At 45.7% G+C, this 20,712-nt stretch overlaps 1 protein-coding gene across 4 annotated transcripts in view; it reads left to right on the top strand.

Annotated features, from left to right (window-relative positions):
• B4GALT1 (beta-1,4-galactosyltransferase 1) overlaps window positions 1-20,712 on the top strand; it is a 51,886-nt gene that overhangs the window by 17,588 nt on the left and 13,586 nt on the right. For 3 of the 4 annotated variants that reach the window (XM_043514445.1, XM_038401482.2, XM_038401485.2), the window contains one exon: window positions 9,898-10,133. In XM_043514445.1, coding sequence (XP_043370380.1) covers window positions 9,898-10,133 — 236 coding nt within the window. Of the gene's footprint in view, window positions 1-9,839; window positions 10,134-20,712 lie in introns of all 4 variants that reach the window. The other variant, XM_043514446.1, reaches the window with a different exon arrangement.

Here is a 20,712-nt window from a genome sequence, read left to right as displayed (position 1 = left end):
GCTGGGTGCTTGCACCATGTAGCTATGTCAGTGTAACTACACCTGTGCAAAAATCCCCTGATGGTTACCCCAGCAATGTGGCTTCCAGCACTGCTTTGCAACTGGTCATTGGGAAAATCTTAACCTAGTGAAAAAATGCTACAGGAAGAGAAGTGGGAAGCAGCAGGTAGTGAAGGTGGCATTAGATTCCCAGTCTCCTGCTGAATTTCAAGTCATGACAGATTATTGGCCACTTAAATAATGAAACAAAACCACCCTAATTTTCTAAAGAGCTCCTGCTAGTAGCAAACATCTGGGTATCTGAGCAATAAGGGTGGATTAATTTAAATCACCAATTTGAATCAGGATTTAAATTAGGAAATTGTTAATCTTGTATTGCATTTGTACTTTTTAGTTCTTTTTCCTGAAGCAAGGTTGATTCTCATTGGTTGGGAACGATTAAAACAAGTCGCTTTGCGGCTAAGCATAGCTTTGACACTAAATGTTGTTCTTTCTTGTGCTAACCAAGAGGATATATTATATCTATACACATTTTATTTAAGTACTTATGTAGCTTAACATGCCTTTATTCAGATACTCATGTTAGAAAATGGTGAACTACACTTTTTTTATTTACTAGATGATAATCTTTTACTTGCAATTTGTGTCAAGTTACATTTGGATAGACACTGGAATTCAATCAAAATACACAAAAACAGCATTTTAAGTTTCTTTTTTATTAGTTAAATACAACTATCTTAAATGTGCTGGATAATATAAATAAGTAAGTATGAAAACATGTCTTGTGTTTAAACTAACTGATTTATTAAACACAGGAAGTATTAACTGTAGTTAATGAATTGAACGGTTTGTTTGGTTCCCATGTCCTCCAAGGTTTTAGAACTAGTTGATCTCATACTCTCACACCACGTTTTATTTCAGAGATTGGAAGTGGAAAACCAGCTTTCCTGCTTTTTCAATTCCCAGTTGGTTTCTCAATTTTGAATAAGAGAGTTGTGGAACTGAACTAGCTGAATAAATAGAAATGAAAATAGTCTCTTCTGCAACTGCAGAGAGAATACTGCTGTCAAAAGCTGATTTAGCACTTAAGCATTTGGAACCAGATTGTGCTGAGCCAGTGATGTCCATCAGTTCAGTGCTTTGACTTTCTTTAAAACTTGCTCAGCAAATATATGCTGCTTGAGTATTATTTTTATTTAATTTAAATTATTTTAATAGTTTATAGTAAACCTAGGCCTTAACTTAGGTTGTCATAATTTTAATTTTAAATAGGTTTATTTTTGAAAAGAAAAATGTATTTAATGTAACTTTTAAAATCAGGTTTTTTTAAAGAAAATTGATGGATTTTTATCCATCTTTTGAGCACTAGGATACAACTAATATACTTAACTCCTTAGACACAAACTATCTTGGGTACTGGAATAAAATATGTGGCTGAAGGTAGCACAACTCCTGACCCTCCTAAACAGGCATTGCCAGTTTTCCTAAATATCATGGATTTATTTTCCTTGAGGATGGTGGGGGTGGGTAAATTTTTTAAACAACAAAAATAGTTCCAAATTATTCTTCAGAAATAGTATACTAGATTCTCTTTCCTTTTTCTCATTAGGGTTACAGGTTATTTTAGTTTGCCCTATAACAATTGTGCTTTTCTTTTTCTGGTTTCCTTGTCTGTAACTTTTGCCCATCTTTGCTACATTGGGGCTGATACTTATACAGTTTACTGTCTAGAAACTACTGCCTTTGAAACGCAACTGAATGGAAAATGACCAAGTGTAAGGTGCAGCAAACAAAAAATGCATTGGGAAGCAATGGAGCATGACTGGTTTAAAAACTGTTCATTACAACTTTTCGCTTTCACATATATAAATATTGGGTGGCTGGGCCTCCCCAAGATGAATAGATTAATTTTCTGTATGTGTTTTCTTTCTTGAGCATTTACTGGAATAGTATTCCATTGCCTCACTGTATAAACCCTTCTGCCTCCTCATGCATATAGCACCCATCAGCTGACCTAGTGACCCAAGATGCTTAGTGTGCAATGTAGGTCAGTTAGTGTTGCCGTGGGTATTTTGTCCTAGACAAAGCACTTGGTTAACCTGGAGTTAAGATTGAAAGAAATTGTCACATTAGCCAGAAACCCCATGAGAGAATGTTGCAATTTTCCTGTTGTGTAGATGTAAAAGTGATAATTTCACTTAATTAGAACTTGTTTTTTAATTCACAGATTATCCTTAAGGCAGTTCTTCAATAAGGTTTAGGCAATTGTGAGTTATCAATGCGAAATTAAAGGGTTGTAAAAATAATTGGATGTGAAAAGTACTTTTTTTTTTTCCTTTAAATCTACCCACTGATAACTCAGTTCAGATGTTAAAAATCTGCTTTGGGTGAAGATTAAAGAATGGAAAGTATCAGAACAAAGCAATGATTTTTTTTTTAAAGACGTAAGTGTATGGGAGCAGTAGATTATTATGTAAACCTGCATAAAATTTTATGAGGAAGTTATATCTTAAAGTGACGATAAGGTGGCATGCGTTTCCACTTTAGTCTTACTAATCACATATTTCATTGGCTCATATCTTTCTAGATAAGAACTTGTTTGTTTTTAACTACTAGCCCTGCCAGCTTGCCTGGAGATCCGAAATATAGGCTCTGGTCCTTCTGAATCATGCATCCTTTCCAGCAATAGAGACTGTTTGCATTTGCAACCATTGTCCTCAAATTATATCCCCCTGCAACGCTACTGTCTGTGGAGTTGCACAGGTGCAACTGGGAGCATGACTTGAGGACAATGGGGTTGGCACGGATGGCTCTGTTAGTGCACTGTAGCTAACAGTTCCATCCATGATGCACAGGCCACTGGGGAAGGATCACGGAGCAGCTCAGTGTACTGCAGCTCAAAGAACCAGAGGATTCCCCCAGAGGTCCTGATGACACAGGCAAGTGAGTAAAGCACCAGGGCAGGGCTTTGCTGTGTGGCCACTCATACCAAGGCTAGGGTGACCTACACCCGGCGCTAATCACCTGAGTTAATGTACCTTAAATCTCTAGTGCTTGCTATCAACAAGCATTAAGAATGTCATAAAGATAATGCAAAAGGCATGGGCTCTGGGTGAGTGCGTTTCCCAGTCTGCTTTAGAACAAGGTCTATACCCCACATAGAGTCCAAACTCCTCTACCTGGGGTTTGGCTTTACAGTACAGACCTGAACAGTAAGAGAACAGAGTTAGCTCAAGCCTCTGCCCCCTGCTCTAGGGTTCCTGGCCCAGACCTGCTCAGCCCACATCCTCAACCTCTCATTGCAGACCCATTCCCAGCTCCTTTATACAGGTGAGTAGTTCATGCCACCTGCTTTGGGTCAGCACAGCACTGCTCCACAGTGAGGGCTACCAGGGTGAGAATTGCACACTAACTGCCCACGTGGACACTAGTGGCATGAACTAAAAGGTTGGAAAGAGGACTACATTAATGCATGCTAGGTACCCCTTAGTTCACACAAGCACCATCCACGCTGGGCAGGCAGAGCACAGTCCTTTAGTGTGTGCTGCAATTCACATCCCCTCTCTGTGCGCTCTCCCTGTAGACAACAGCTATATTTTGCAAAGTACATCTCAGCCACTATGTCTCTGTTCTTTTGCACAAGCCTCACCTTTCACCTTATTTGAAAAGTCACTTCCTGTTGTTCAGCAACTAGTACAACCACACCAGCTCTTCAGACCACATCTGCTCCTGTACAGCTTCCGCAAGGTGTTTTAATGTGATTAGTTCATGTCGTGCACTATCCTTTTCTGCAGCCCTTGGAAATACTGTGTTCGCTGCATTTTACAGAGTATAATTCTCAGTATATTGACAAGTTAACATGAACCCTAATATAATGTTGAGAGTCGCAGCATGTGAGTACTGCTGAAACTGAAGAGATGCCTGCACAGAGTCTCTGGGTAATACAGGAATATAGAGCCCAGGCATCACTGACCTTGGGGGCTGTCTGCTCCCCCGTATGGTCTGGAGGAGGGAGCCTCACAGAAGAGGGGTGTGGCTTCTCTGCCTTGCTGGGTGATGTGAAGGGAGAAGCTGGCACATTCTTAGTAGCCTAAGAGATCGAAGTCTTTAGTTAAATATCTAAATATCTGAAAAATGGAACTGGGAATCACTGAAAATTCCCTGGTCGGAAAGATGCCCGGGAGAAATCTCCGGGGGGATTTAGGTCTCAGCGTGGCAGTTGTTAAGACTTCCTAAACCAGGGTCTCAAACTCAAATGACCACAAGGGCCGCATCACTGACACACACACACACCCCCTGCGCTGCCCCCAGCCCCACGCCCACTCCACCCCTTCCATGAGGCCCTGCCCTGCCTCTTTCAAGCCCTTCCCCAAACATGTGGAGGGGATGTGCCTCCACTCCCAGTGGGCCCTCTCTTCTCAGGTTTGTTTCCTGCATTGCCTTGCGGCTTGGCCAGACTGTCTATGAGACGAGCACAGATGTCTATGGGGATGGCTACGCTGCCTTTGAACACCCGCGGCTGGCCCAGGCTGCAGGGCTATGTAAATGCAGTGCCGAAGGTCAGGCCCAGGCTCAATCCTGAGCATCTGCACCGCACTTCAACAGCCTGGTAGCCCAAGACCCACAAGCCCAAGTCAGCTGGCCCAGGCTAGGCACAGGTGTTTGATCACATACCCTAAAAGCCTTGGACTGTTCAGAAAGGTTTGGAGGGTTTTGAAATGACACTTATCCAGTGTTTCCTCTAATTTTTTATGTCCATGTGTGGAATGAATTTTGTTCTGTGCACCAATATGGAGGTGAGGTGTGACATGTGACCTTCATATCCGTGCACAGAACAAAATTCATGTGGTGGGGATGGGGCCAAGGGTTCAGAGTGTGGGAGGGGACTCAGGGCTGGGGCAGAGGGTTGGAGTGCAAGGAGGGGAGTGAGGGCTCTGGCTGGGGGTGCAGGCTCTGGGGTGGGGCCAGGGATGAGGGTCTGGGGTGTGAGAGGGGGCTCAGGCCTGGGGAAGAGAGTTAGGTGCAGGGAGTGAGGGCTCCAGCTAGGGGTGAAGGCTCTGGGGTGGGGCTGAGGATGAGAGGTTCAGGGTGTGGGAGGAGGCTCGGAGCTGGGGCAAAGGGTTGGGGTGCAGGGTCTGGGGTTGGGCCAGGGATGAGGGGTTTGTGGTGCAGGCTGCGGTGGGGAGAGAGGACTCCCCCCAGCTCTCTCACCCCTGGTGGGGCTGGGCTGGGCCAGGCTGGGCTGGGCTGGGCCGAAGGAAGGGCTCCTCTCTCCTGTCCACAGCAAGTCCGGGGCATGTCCGTGCTGGGGCTGGCGTCCGGTGGAGAGGGGTGCCTCTCCCCACCACGGCAGGTCTGGGCTGGGGGAGGGACGTCTCTTCCTGCTGCAGCCCTGAGCCCCTGCACGGGGCTTAATTGGCAGCTGTGCAGCTTACAGGGAACTTAGCTCTTACCAAGTGTTAAGACCCAGGTATGATATCAGTCCACTAAGAAATCAGGGTGGCCCTTAAAATGCATACGTACGTTTACATGATGAGGCTGATTTGTTTGTATCTTAAACATATTTTCTGTATGAGCAGTGGGTGGCTGTTCCTGTTTTTTCACATTTCAGGTCCCAGTCCTGCGAACACCATGTGTATGTTTAGTTTTACATTTGGACTTCATGGGTTTGCAGAGCTGGGGCCTATGTGGTTCCCTCTAATAAAAGTGCTGGTGGGGATGACAATGATCTTTTGTAGCCATGGTGCCTTGTGACGAGACCTAGCAGCAGGCCTTATGCTGCAGGGATTCGCAGTGCTAAGGGATCTCCGTTATAACTCCTGGAGTGTCACAGCAATAGGGCCACCCAAACACCGGGGAAGATGCAGTGCAGCACTGATTCTTGGGGTGGAGTGGGTGGGTTAAGTGGTTTTGTTTTGTCTCCCCTCCCTCCCTTCTTCCAAATGTCTGGATGAACTGTAGCCTGATGTACCACCTAATTTTAAGTGAAAATAGTGAAAAGAAAATAGGGTATTTCCTTAATATTGACCTTGTGATTGCTTTATTTCTCCGCATTTCATCCGAATGGACCCATCCGAATGGAGTAGGTGAATCCATGAGAGCAACCCTGAAAACCCCCACAAGAGTAGTGTGTGAGAAAGGGAGTGGTTGGGCCCTGGTTGAGGTGGATTCTGCATCTATGCTAGTCAGAGGGTGTGAGAGAGAGAGAGAGAATGAATCATGTATGAAATGGTTTCTATGTAACACTGAATGAAAGAGTTCAAATAAACTATGCTGAAGAGGTTGGAGGCAGAAGCTATTCTGAGAATACGGTCAGTACGAGGACATTATACTGGTATTCTTAGGAACCCTTTCCCCCTACCCACAGGCATAGCTGCGTATTGTGGCTGATGTCACAAAAGGAAATGTAGCTGCCAATTAAGCAATAAAGCCACTTCTGGGTAAGTGTTTAGATTCATAGATAGAATCATAGATACTAAGGTCAGAAGGGACCATTCTGATCATCTAGTCCGACCTCCTGCACAGCGCAGGCCACAGAATCTCACCCACCCACTCCTATGAAAAACCTCACCTATGTCTGAGCTATTGAAGTCCTCAAATCATGGTTTAAAGACTTCAAGGAGCAGAGAAGCCTCCCTCAAGTCACCCATGCCCCATGCTACAGAGGAAGGCGAAAAACCTCCAGGGCCTCTCCAATCTGCCCTGGAGGAAAATTCCTTCCCGACCCCAAATATGGCAATCAGCTAAACCCTGAGCATATGGGCAAGATTCACCAGCCAGATACTACAGAAAATTCTTTCCTGGGTAACTCAGATCCCATCCATCTAATATCCCATCTCAGGGGATTAGTCCTATTTACCCTGAATATTTAAAGATCAATTATTTACCAAAATCCCATTATCCCATCATACCATCTCCTCCATAAACTTATCGAGTAGAATCTTAAAACCAGATAGATCTTTTGCCCCCACTGCTTCCCTTGGAAGGCTATTCCAAAACTTCACTTCAAAGGTTAGAAACCTTTGTCTAATTTCAAGTCTGGGTATTTTGCATACATCAAGTATATGAGGGTACACTTTGTTTAGAGACTGGGCATGTATGACTATGAGCATGTGGAGAGACAGTTTACCCAGGAGAGGTGCAGTAGAATACAATGTGACTCCTGTCCAAGATGTCACTGAGTCACCCATGGGTATTGACACAAACTTGCCATGTATTCACCTGCTCTCCTTCTTCCTGCTTCTCCTGTTGGGGGTGGACTCTTTAACTCTTGTTACAACCTGCTTTTCGTTCTAGAAGCTTAACTATAAACCAGCCCAAGTCTGCAGGCTCCACTCATGCTCAAGGAGTTTGCTTCAGCAATATGTACTGGAGAAACTGGGTGATAGGCAAACTGAACAGAGGTGTGAAAAGAATGGGAGAAATTCATAAGAAAATCCTCAAATAGTCAAAGTAAGATGAGTCTTAAAATACTGAAAGCTTAATCATTAATCGCTTTGTCTCGAGGTTCACAGTGCAATTCAGACCAGTGAGGGGTTGTCTCCTCTTGCCCTGCAACCCTGAGTGGCTCACAATGCAATGCTCATGTAGCAAACAGCCTGGGACACTCCCCACCAGCTGACCAGTGTGCAGGTCATGAGTGTTTAATGGAGAGTATTGACAATCCCCACCCTGACCCCATTACCCATTGCATGGCAGTGGATGTAGGAGTATAGCCTGAAGCAGACGTAACTCCTTGTAGTTCAATAAGCAAGAAAAAGGCCACAGGCCAGAAGTAAAGTCATATTGTGATGATATCACTATACATGAATGGTGCATTAATGTAAAGATAGACAAAACTCACTCTAACAGCTACTTATCTGTATTTATCTCTTAAAACCATGCCCTTCCTCCTTATCAGTCACGCTCTATAGATCTAATGAAGATGCTTTGTGAGAATAAGCTTTGGTCTGTAGTAATTTCCCCAGCTGTGCACACTCTGAGTGCTTTCCCCTGTGCCAGCACATGCTGGTGAGCATGGGCATGGAGCTCTCACTTATTAAATTAAATCTTGGGATGAAAAAGGTGTGTGTGTGTGTGTACACACGTACACATAGCAGGTCTGGTATTATGCTCATCCAAATGCGAATTGAAACTAACATCTCTCCAGAAAAACCTATGTGCTTTGGATGAAGTGCAGATGGCCTTTAAATGATTAAGTTGAAGGACATGCCAGTAGTGTTTAGCTAAAGCTGAGCCCCATTCCGCGGTTTGTTTACACTGTCAGACGGAAGAGCTGACATTTTCTGAATTCTTCCTTTAACTCAAACACCCCACTGACACTCAGAGCGCAGTGCTCTGCGCCTTAGTCTAGGACTGCCAGGTGCTCCTCAAAGAACACCGCTCTGAGGATTCCAGGGCAGCCCCCAAGAGACTTTGGCCTCTGTTCCCAGGGACTCCCACTCCCTGGGCTGCTCTCGTGCTTTTGAGAGGTTATCGGATTTCCCCTGCATCTGTTTTAGAATGGGCAGGATTGTCTTGGAGCAGAGAGCTGCTGCTGAGAAACCGACGGATGAAGAATAATCCATGCTTCTCCAGTATGGGGCTTCAAACTTGGCTGGTGCCCCCACCACATCGTTTTGATGACACCATTGCTGTGTAGCGTGTCTGAGGCCTTATCTGGGCTCGTGTGTAGCCCAGACTTGGCTGCACATTAGGGTGTAACTGGCATAACGCTGAACATGATGGGTCCTTTTCTGCGCTGGCTGTAATGTCTTGGTGAGTGGCATTCTGGCAAACACAATGGTTCAAAATCCTGCTGGACTATGATAACATGTCACAGTGCAGAAAAGAACAGGCCAGGGTCTGCACCAATTGAGCTAACTGAGTTTTCCCCAGGGCACCCACTACTGCACGGAGGGGTCAGTCCCAGCCTCAGTCCCAGGACGGGCCTCTGCGCTGAGGAGGGCACAACACCCTGGCAAGGGGTGACTGGCAGAGTATGCAGCCTGGCTTTTGTTGTCAGGATATTTTTCTTCATTAGTGATGACCCATTCTCAGTCGTGTCTCTCCCTCTCTCTCTTTCCCCCCGCACACACACTCATTTTCATTCAAAGCCCTTGAACAACCCCTGCCGTGGGGGTCATGCCCTCTGTAACAGGCTTGTTCCCATGGGGTTCAGCTTGCGCCATAGTGGAGTTCAGCCGCCATTCTGAGCCATGTGCGGCCTTATTTGAAGTAATGCTAATACAATAGCCATGTTTGCCTATGAGCCTCTCAGTTTGAAATCCCTCCTTCAGGGCAGACTACCATGGCACTTTCCAAACCTATTCTACTGAAACCAGGCACTGAAGTTGCCAGCCTGAATGCAAATATGGCTTTGTTTAATGTTTCTAAAACAGGAACTTTAAAGGCGGGTGTTCTTTCAGTTGCTCTCTGGGCATTCTAAGCAAAAAGGGGGTTTTGTTAGTTTTGCATATGGTTAGTCCTTGGAGTAAGGAGATTATTTTTAAATCATGTAAGACCCGCACTGTATTGCGGGGTAGCGATTAAGTGGAGTGTTGCAGAGTGCATACTGGGTTGTTACTCCAGGCAGGAGTCAGTGACCTATGGCAGGTCTGAGGATTTTCAGACCCAGTAAATATTAGGTACAAATTTGAGGCCTGATCCAAAGCTCATTGAAGTGTGAGTCTTCCCTGAGTGGGGCTGGGTCTCACACTGCTACTGTATTGAAGAGCTGGTTTTATGTGCTTGGTTAAGGGGGGCAGTTTTTCAGGTCTGTAGGATTTTATTCAGATCCAAACCCACCAATGTCCCCATCCTTGGTTATAAAAGAACTGTGTTTCTTCAAACCTTTACAGGGAATTGTATGGGCCTTTTGGAATCTGCAAACTCACTGTCTGTCCTGGTCCTTTCCAGTTGGTGCACTGCGTGTGGAATTTTCCCAGCCTGTGAATCTTGAGGAAGTTGAGAGGATAAACCCTGAAGTGAGAGGAGGAGGCCGATATGCTCCAAAAAACTGTAAAGCACTTCAGAAAGTAGCAATTATCATACCATTCAGGAACCGGGATGAGCATCTGAAGTACTGGCTGTATTATCTCCACCCAATCCTTCAAAGGCAACAGCTTGACTATGGCGTGTATGTCATCAATCAGGTAAGGACTTGGGACATGCATACGTTCACAGAATAATGGCTACAGTACTCCCGTGCAAAGGTGCAGTTGGCTTATGCTCAGTAACCAACTTGCTGCTTGAGAAGATTAATGCACAAAATGAAAGAGTGAAGAGTCAGGAACCTTCACTGCATAATCTGCGAACAAATCCAAATACTTGTGCTAATTGCTTTTATAGCTTTAGTAAAATTCTTCTCCACAGTGAACTGAGATCCACTTCTCAAGTTAGGCAAATTCCTTGTGAGTAACTTCTACTTAAGTAGACACTTTGAGGAAAACTTTTAGTAATATAGCCTCATCTTATTTCCACCAGGACACACTTATCACCAGCTTGTGCAGGACTTTTAGTCCTAGATTCCAAGGCTAGAAGGGATCATCAGATCCTTTGACTGCCTGTATGATGCAGACCAGATACCCAGATAACCCCCAGTAACAGTAATAGGAACTGTGCACTACCTGTCCTGCATGTGGATAGAACATAGATCTCTTATAGATGTAGACAAGTAATTGTCCATTTCAAGTAAATGGAATAGAAAAAAATTATTGGCGTTACTTCCAATATATTTGCCTTTTAGCCCTGCCTGTGTCCCTCTCCAAACAACATGACTGACTTGAGCATATGCCATGATTCCAAAATAAATTGGCTGTTGTGCACACATTGAGAAGCTTAAAAAAGTTAAGAAAAATGCATTAGTTGTGATGAAAGGGCACCTCTCTCACTCCGAAGGGTGGCAGTGAAGCGTCTCTGAGATCTGGCACATAGATATTAACACAGCATCTCTGTCTAGTTTTTGATCCCAGCCCTGTGCAATGCTGAAAGACAGCACGCTCCCTGGAGCATAACTGTTTCTAGAGTCAAGAGAGACAAGGAGGGTGAAGCATCAGAAGGGTAGCCGTGTTAGTCTGGATCTGTAAAAGCGGCAAAGAGTTCTGTGGTATCTTATAGACTAACAGACGTATTGGAGCCTAAGCTTTCGTCTTTTATTGGATCAGCTTTACCTCACTCACCTTGTCTCTCTGATACTCTGGGACCAACCTGGCTACGACAACACTGCAAGCAACAATGGATGATATCTAAAGTCAGCATCAGTTGGTGTGTTCAGGTGCAGCAGAAAGGTTTGAACTTTTCTCCAAGCCTCAGGAAATGGATTGCTATGTATTTGAAATAATGATAAATACTGACCTAAGGAATGTTAGTACTTACTTACTGTGCTTGATATGACTTTGTTCATGTTTCTGTGATGGCAGAGCGTTCTATTTCCAGCTGATATGCAACTGCAAATAACAAATTATGATTCAAGCTAAAATAATGAATTGTCATTAATTCCCTTCAAATAATTTTTGTATATATATGTAACATGCTTGAAAATCAGACCATACTGGTGACTGAGTCAGCTTTTCTACAACCGGTAATAACATGCTCGACTAACTATACTAAATGTAATCCCAGAAGTTGCTCCGCAGACCCCCTTTGCAGTACAGCATAAATGACCGTTTAGAGTGCAGCTCTCCAGACTGAACTGTGCAAGACCACACACCTCTCACAAATGGTGGCGTAAATACCCAGCCATCCCTAGCTCGTGAAGATGGTATTTTATTGCACTAAGGATGCACTGCGTACATGCATATATTTTGTTTGCCCATATAGTGATACTAGTGTTCTGGTTAAATCCCCACTGAAAACACATGTGTGGGGGTGGGGATGAAGCTGGTTGCCTCTGCATTATGTACTTTCATCAGCCAGAATGCGCCTTTCATCCAACATGTTAGTTTCACAAGTTGGGTACATTTGCATAACTTGGAAAGTCATAAGATAGTGGTGTGTGGTCATTTCTAATAAATGGTCATGGGTTGCTCTAAGCTTCATATGTTAATTTATTTTTTGTGTTAGGGTGTTCAGTATCTTGTTTAAAATATGGGATTTCAGTCCTACGACTGTGGTTACTGCTCATTGTAATTATCTTATATGGTAGCTTTTCAGAGGCCTTTGAAAAATGACTTGTGGTCTTGGGCTAGTTGCTAGTGAGCAGATATCCACATCACAGTGATGATCGCACCACTGGAACTAATCTCCAAATGGTTAGTGTCCCTGGCAACGAAGGCGAGCACTGCCTAGTCATGGGGACTGAACTATATACCATAGGGCATTTGGCATATGCTCTAAAATTAACCTGCACATAAATTAGCTAGTCAGTCTTTTAAAATATGCCCCTTGGCGAAGAGTTAAACAGACATGGTGCCAATATACTGAGTATACAAACCCGAGAGAGGTTCAGTTCATGCTCTGCAAGTATCTCCTTTACAGTAGGGCAATGATTAGCTGTAGTAACTGACGTAACCTAATTTGCAGCTAAAATGTTTGCCTTCTCCTGTGCTGAAGTCTAAACATGAACAAGTCTCAGCATGTTCTGCACATCTCTGAAACGTTATGTCCATAACATAGAGAACTGTCCGTGGCACTACGCCAGCTGCCACTCTCCATGGGGGCAAGGGGAAAGCTGTGTCGGGGGCGGTTACAGAAATGTGGGTGCTTTGACAGAAGTAGAGGAGGAAAAACGTTCTTATTTCTCTGCTGTCTTGACAATTGCTTTTCTCTCTTTCTTGTCTGTCCTTCCCTTTGCATCCATCCTTCCTTTTTTTTTTTTTCCTTCTAGTGAGGAAATTTTACCTTTACTTGTTAATCGTGTCTATAGCAAAGCAGTCACTGAAGCAAGGAAAATTACTGTGTGATCTGATTCTTGCACTCCAGCTACGTGCTCTTCTGTACTCTACATCTCGTAGAAAGAGAGAGGAGCGCTGACCCTTACTGCTGCTGCACTGGTAATGTCAAACTTCTTCCTTTCAGTGCAATGCAATTCAGGCATGAATCCATTGCATCTTCACCATTCAATTCTTGGCTGTCTGAAATGCACCAGATTAATGTTGGACTGAAGTCAGAAAAACGGTATTTGTAAAGTGTCTGGGGTATAACCAGAGCCAGTGGAAAACTCGAGCAGGGATGGAAAATGCAGAGCAGCGATTTTATGGTCTATTGTTTTTTTAAATCTAGTCTTTTTTTAAACTCCTCCCAATGTAAATGGATACATTTTTGCCAATCCCAGTTAATGAGGCAATTACCTATCTTCAGTGGAACATATACCATCAACACACTTGTGAACCTGACCTTTGGCCTGTTCACCTCAATGAAGTGTTAACTTAATTTAGGCCAACATCTATTAAAATGGGTAATCTAAGAAATAAACCTGCAGCTGTGCCTTGCCTGTGGGAGATAAAAAAGATGTTACAATGAACAATTGATTAGGAGAGCTGGAGCTTGCAAGATCCATCTGATGTTTTGCATCTGCTCACAACAGTCATGCCATGTAATCTACAAGCACTGGTCATAGTGTATTGCAACACCTGGGATGAGGTCTTCAGGTCAGGTCTACCTGACCTAGCCCAGTCAACAATGGAAGCCACATGTGTCATTGCCCCACCATCTTATCTGGTTCTCCAGACTACATCCCACAATGCCATACCTCATGTTGAGAAAGCCCCTGGGCATTATGGGGTAGCACTCCAGGAGTTGTAAAATGTACCAGTAGGCCTGTGAGTGAGATGACCTGTTCCATGTAACCCCCTGAAAGCACTTTCCTCCTTTGGTGCCCACATTCCTGGGGATTAGGCAGTCTTTAAAAACATTGTGGCAAATTCTTTGCAGGTAAAACTCAAGTGACCAGTTTGGTTGTCACCTCAGTCACTCTCTCCAGGATGGAAACTCTGCTTACTTGTTCCATATGTAATTCTCCTGCCTCACTGCTTGGCTCCTTCCAGTCAGTATACTGAGTTTATCCTCCCTCCGGGAGGAAGGGCAGTACTGTTCTCCCCATTGCTATAGATGAGGAACTTCCCTGTGGTCACACCAGGAGTGTGTGGCAGAGCAGGGAATTGCACCTGGGTCTCCTGAGTCCCAGGTTAGCACCTCAGCAGCCACTGAACCAGCCTTCGCCTCCTAGAGCCCTCACTTGACTTGGCTGCTGGGTGTAACTACAGTCACAGTTACTCCTTGTTGCTGCTTTACTGAGCTAACACATTCACCCTAAAATGGGTAGAGGGATTGGGGAGGATTAGAAAATTCCTTGGAAATGTCAGTTGTTTTTCCAGCAATTTCCCACTGGCTCTGGCTATGTCCTGTGACTGCATGTGTGGTACATTGTGTGATATCTGACTCTGCTCGTGTGTGGGTGTTGTGTTTTTACATGTTATTTCACAGGGCAGGATGGAGCTACTGGGCTGTGTTTTAGAAAGAATCAATAGAAATGCTGCCTAGCTCCTATTTGCCAGTTTGCTGGGTCACTCTGCTTGTGGGTTAGTGTACAGCAGAGGCAGATGCTGTTGTGAAAAGGAGCTTTCTATTCTCTCCTGCGGGTACCGAGAAGAAAAATAATAAAGAGACTCTCCTGGGAGGAGGCTGCTCAGAACAGCCCTGACCTGTTGTTGGGAGCAACAGCAATTGCTCTCCTTTGAATGTGTGCTGGAAGGCAGTTGTGCAAGGCACCCACACCAGTTGGTTATTCCAGTTTAACTGAGTTTATCTTCTGACCTTCGATCTGGAAAGCAGCTGACAACTGTGTGGCCTGTAAGTGTCCACGGCACTCCGTTCCCTGCATCCTGCCGAGGGTGCCCTCAGCTGCTAGTCACATAACGGACATTTCTGTGCCACGCTCTGTTCCTGGTGTTTGTTTTCCATTAAGGAATTTATTTTACTCACCGCAGCAATGTTGTGGCTACTGCCGGCTGCATGGCACCAAGGGCTGAGGAGATAATATTCCTAGTGAGTAACATATGGTGTGGACTAGAAACACGTTGGATGCTGCAGTAGTCCTAGAGAAATAATCAAATACATGTAGATTTAGACTGGGGCTTCCAAAGAAGTGTCTGGGAGTCACTGTGGAGAGTTCTCTGAAAACATCAGCTCAGTGTGCAGCGGCAGCCAAAAAAGTGAACAGAATGTTGGGCATCATTTAGAAAGGGAGAGATAATAGGACAGAAAATATCATATTGCTTCTCTATAAATCCACGGTACGCCCACATCTTGAATACTGTGTGCAGATGTGGTCGCCCCATCTCAACGAAGATATATTGGAATTGGAAAAGGTTCAGGAATGGGCAACAAAAATGATTAAGGATATGGAACAGCTTCCATATGAGGAGAGATAAAATAGACTGGGACCATTCAGTTTAGAAAAGAGATAGCTAAGCGAGGGATATGACAGAGGTCTGTAAAATCATGACTGGTGTGGAGAAAGTGAATAGAAAATGTTATTTACCCCTTCACCTAACACAAGAACTAGGGGGTCACCCAATGAAATTAATTAGCAGCAGATTTAAAACAAACAGAAGGAAGTATTTCTTCACACAATGCACAGTCAACCTCTGGAACTCATTGCCAGAGGATGTTGTGAAAGCCAAGACTATAAGAGAGTTCAAAAAAGAATTAGATCAGTTCATGGAGGATAGGTCCATCAACGGCTATTAGCCAGGATTGGCAGGGACGCAACTCCATGCTGTGGGTGTCCCTAGCCTCTGAGTGCCAGAAGCTGGGAATGGGCAACAGGATGGATCACTTAATGATTACCTGTCTGTTCATTCCCTCTGAGGCACCTGGCACCAGCCACTGTTGGTAGACAGGATACTGGGCTGGATGGGCTATTGGTCTGACCCAGTGTGGCCATTCTTATGTCTCTTCGGGAGTTAGGCACCTGAGCATTAACGCCTTGATCCCACAGCCACTTACAGGCAAGCAGGCCTGTCACAATCCAGTCCAAAATGTCTCTCCCTGTGCGGCTGGTGAAGAAGCACCCTTGGTAACGCGGTGATCATGCTGCTTCGGTGTTCAGGGACGAAAGTATCCTGCACTCCCCAGGCTGACACCTCAGGCTTGGAGCGATGAGAAGGGGGCAGTAGGTGCAGTGTATGTGAGCCTTCCCCCTCTGAAACCTTCCTCCAAACCCAAAGTAGGTGTGTTTCAAATGTGTTTGGAGGCTTCCACTGGTCCCTTTGTGTGAGGAGTAAGCTGCAGCATGGGGGTCTATGGAATCCTGCTGGGTGCTCCTGGGTGGTCAGCAGAGATGGTAGGCTGGATTTCCAGAGGCACCAAAGGGGCTAGGCATCCAAACCCCACAGATGGCCAGTGGAATGGGATGTCCAAATCCCCAAGACTTCTCTAAACCCCCCAGTGTTAATGTGTAACACAGGCAAGCCCCCCGCATCACTGAGGGAGTCTCACCCCTGCAGTAAGCCCGATGCCCAGAAACTTACCCTTTCCCACAGGCGCTGCCATCTCCTCAGAGCTCTAGAGTACGTGTACACTGCACAGCTCTTGTGTTTCCAAGCCCGCACTTGAGCCACCGCACTGCATTGCAAAGCTGCACTTACAGTTGCTAGACCGAGGTGTCTCAGCTGTGCTAGCGCATCCACACTGCACTACGCAGCCCTTCTGACTCGGGTCTGCAGCTTGAGCTATGTCCAAACTGCAAAAGCACAGGGCTTGGACCCAAATCACAGTAATACTTGGGCACTGACCCCCCTTCCCCTCCCCAGCAGGGTTCTAGGACTTGGGTCTTGAGTGCTTGCTGACCCAAGTCAGACTGATTGGTGTGTGGACGGAAGTGGGGGCTTGGGCTCAAACCTGAGTCAGAACCTGGGCGTAGTGTGTAGTGTAGACGTACCCCAGAAGGGGGTTCTGTGTAGAAACTTGAACCTGGATCTACATGTGCTTCCTCCTTTCAGTGGACATGAGAGGCTGAAGATGGCAATTATACCTCAGTTCACTTCCCACAGGGGGTTGTTGGTTCCTTCCCGGTGCCTGATAGCTCTGCACACTTTCAGTGCCACTGCTGGCCAGTGTTACGGGCAGTCGGCATTTCCTGTCTTAGAAGAGGTTTTCCTAAACAAAATAAAGCCTCCTGTTGCTTTTCTTCAAAGGCTCCTGCCAGGCTGGCAATTGGCAACAGCCTTCAGAGCCTGTGGGACAGAGGCTGGCCTCCCTGCCTCTGGGCCCATCCAGGAGCTTCAGATCACAGCTTGCTTCTAAGACTTTCAGAGCACGTCACTGCAGTTTCTCCAGCAGAGCTGCTCCCATGGAACACTACCAGTCTGAATCTAGTCTGACTGCACTCTCCTCTCCGAGCTAGATAGGCTTCCAACCTGCCACGGAGAGGGAAGAGAGTTTTCTGGGGGCTCCTTTCCTTCCCTCTGCTGTCACAGAGATGGCAGAATTGCACACCTTAATTACAGGGTGCTCTTCTTCCTGAAGTGACAAAGAAGCAAAGGTGTTCTCTGGACATCTTCAGGGCCCCTGAGGGTTTATCTACACTTGCCCCTTCCTCAGCGAGAGCCTACTGCTACTCCTTTGTTAGTGGTCTCCATGTAGAGGGTAGAGCTTCAAGGGTTGTGATAGACTAATGCACATGGTCCAGTTGTGCCATATTTCCTGCCCAGTAAAAGTGCAAGGTTCCCTTCTGGCATGGTGTCTCCATCCTAGTGCCTGCACAGGGGGCATGTGTGTTGCTGTGGAAGTTAGCTATTTGGCAGGCACCACAGGATTAGCATTCCAGCCTCCACGGGTGAGACAAATGGCTATAGATCCTTCAGTGCAGTCTGTATACGCCACAGCTAGATCAAATGTCAAGCGGTTTGTCTGGAGGTAGCTGAGTCACAAGAGCAAAAGGGATTTCTTCTCTAACTCTTCTGTTTGTGGCCTCAGTCCCCACCATGTGAATGACCACTCTACTGTCTGGAGGATTCTCTTGGTACAGATTTGCCTCTGTCCTGTTAATTGACAGGCCATTAACATGGACAGCACTTCTTATTCAGTTTGGCAGGGCAAGTTCTAAGTCCTAGGGTGATGAAGAAGGGGAAGTCTTTATTTTCATAAGGCTGCCAGCTTTCTGCCCTGTATAGGAAGGGTTACCACCTGCCTGGCTGTGAATCTGCCATGTGTGCTGCTGAGACCCACTGGGATGGTCCGTTCACTCATGCAGGGAAAAGGGGAAAGACACGCCCCTTGAGGTTTGCATGATGACACATTCTGCACAGGTGTTCACTGCCTGTCATCCTTCGGACCTGAAGGGGTTTGCATAACCAGAGGACAGGCAAATAAATCGGCAAAAATGGTAACGTTAGCAAAAGTACCATCTGTTTGCCTCCTGCTGAAACGTCAAAAGTAACGGGCTGTGGTATGGCTGGAAGCGAGGTCTCGGGGGGGCTAACAGAGCCCCGCACAGACACGTTGCAAACAATACCGTGCGTGGAAGCTAGCTACACAGTAGCACCTGGCTGAGCCCAGGGCACAGTGGCGTTCCCCTGGGGGGAGATTTCTTTTGCCAGGAGGAAGAGGATATTATTTATTCATTTAGTACAGATTCAGGGCCAAGCTTCGGTAGCCTTTGTTACACTGAATGGTACCACTAAAGCCAACGAGAGCACTCATAGAGCAAGGGGATACTAAACCAGAGAAAGGGTATTAGAATCTGGCCCTGATTTTTTTTTTTATTCTGCTTTTACCAAGCCTCCTCCCACCACCACCACCAAAAATAAATCAGGAGAGAGAGTACAAAACGCAGTAAATTTCCTACTTCTGTATTTTTCCTTTTGAAAGCATTGGGATTAGTTTGAGGCTAAACCCTTCAGCAGCTCGTGGGATACTGGGAAATTTAAATCTCAGTTACTCCAGCCCTGACAGTGCTTCTAAATTGTCACCAGTTAAGAAACACAGAGCCCTTTTTAACAACAAATAAACAAAAAACCTCAGTGTACTCCTTCCTGTTCTGATCACAGCTTTATTGCCCTGGCTGTGTCCTTGCTGGGACAGGGGTTCAGAAGCTTTTCCATAGCAGGGATCGTGTCTTGTGAACAGCTTCCCCTCCCATTGATGCTCACACAGCCCCCCTTCCATTTGCAGTCATACAATGTCCTTGTGGCAAGTACAGCAGTTGCCTATGGGAGGGACCCATCCCACCAGGAAAGGGTTGGGTAGATTTTAGCCACTGGAAATGAGGACCCAGCACCGTGTGCCTAGAGAACTCTCCATGGACCGTGCACAAGTGCATTTTAGCCTTCTAGGGCTCTGTGGATCACAGCCTGCGCGTGCTGCCGCAAGGACCCCTACAGCTCTCTAAGCTGCAGCAAAGCCAAGGGCTGTGTCTGAGTCAGAGGAGTCTGGCTGTAATAAGTCCCATCACAGAAACAGCCACTGCCTCTAGGGTCCACAGACCTGTCTGAATCTACATCGAGAGGCTCTAGGCATAAAGCATAGAGGGAAAACACCAAATGGATGAAATGCTTGTTGTCTGTGTCCCGGGCCTGGATGTGCTTGGCCAGCTGAGCAGATGCCAGTTCAAGCTTGCAGTGGTGGGGGTGGTCTGACCCGGTTGAGAACTTCTGTGTCCCAGCCAGGCAGCAAGCTCTGTTTTCAGTTCAATCAACAGCTTGTTTCCTAAACCCTTATTCTGGAAAGTGACTTAAAAACACCCCGAGTTGTTGAGGGCTCTAAATCTAACTCAAAAGGCCTCAAACTGGACTGCCATGTAAGAACTGCAGGAAGTTGGAGGTTGGTGATTGTAGTTGCTCCTAAAAATAAAGGCTTAGGGAGCATGAATCCAAGTGAGAGGACTTCTTCACCTAGTTCTTTACTGGAACAGTGAAGAAAGTGCAGGAAAAATGGAGTTCTCCATCTATGACATAACCATCAGAAACAGCTTGAGCAATGATAAGTAGGAACATGTCACTGGCCCCCGAGATGGGAGTGGTTTTTAGGCATTTTATCCTGCAGGGATCCTAAGCAACTCCTTCCACAGCACTGGAGTGACAGCCTCCTGGCAAACACACAGCCCTCTGAACTGGTGTCTGACTCTCACCTGGCCAGGCAGTACCTCTTTAAGAAGATGTCTGCGTCCATGGCTAGAGCTCAGCCCTTCCATTTATTTGGATTCCATTTCCTATTTGTATCTGATTTGTTTTTAATCCCTAAATTAGATTACAGAAGTACCTCATTGCTGCTTAATGCACTTCTCTACTCTTCCCCTACCCATCCCACCCTCAGTTCACTTTCTGTTGCTCAAGGATCAGCAGAACCACTTTTGCATGGTTGGGTCTCCCTGTTAGGCCTTGTCTTCATGAGAAAATTGCATTTAACTAACGTGGCTTAGAAACAAACTTTGTGAAATCAGTGAAACCGGCAGCTTGTATTTCAGTTTAAGGAAGCCTCCTATTGACTTAGCTTGAGTTGGCTCCTCAGTGAAGTCAATGGTAACTGCTCCCATTGAAATCATTTAGGCCAGTGCTCGCTATTGACTTTAGTGGGAGCACAGAGAGGCCAATGCTTTTGAAAAACCCAAGCCTGTAACTGTGTAACTATTTTGCACAACTAAAGTAGCTGCAGGATTTAGTGAATTAAACATGGTTTCTAAGAGCCAGATCCATTATCCAGTTTGGATTAATGAGTTACCGGACAGATTATTTATTAGCCAAGCAGAGGGACCAGTCGGAGAGTAAACTGGGGACCTTTAAGCTTCCATTC

The sequence above is a fragment of the Dermochelys coriacea genome, chromosome 5, assembly GCF_009764565.3.
Source record: "Dermochelys coriacea isolate rDerCor1 chromosome 5, rDerCor1.pri.v4, whole genome shotgun sequence".
NCBI lineage: Eukaryota > Metazoa > Chordata > Testudines > Dermochelyidae > Dermochelys > Dermochelys coriacea.
Note: the sequence above shows the minus strand (reverse complement) of the source record. Positions and strands in the feature narration are given on the sequence as shown.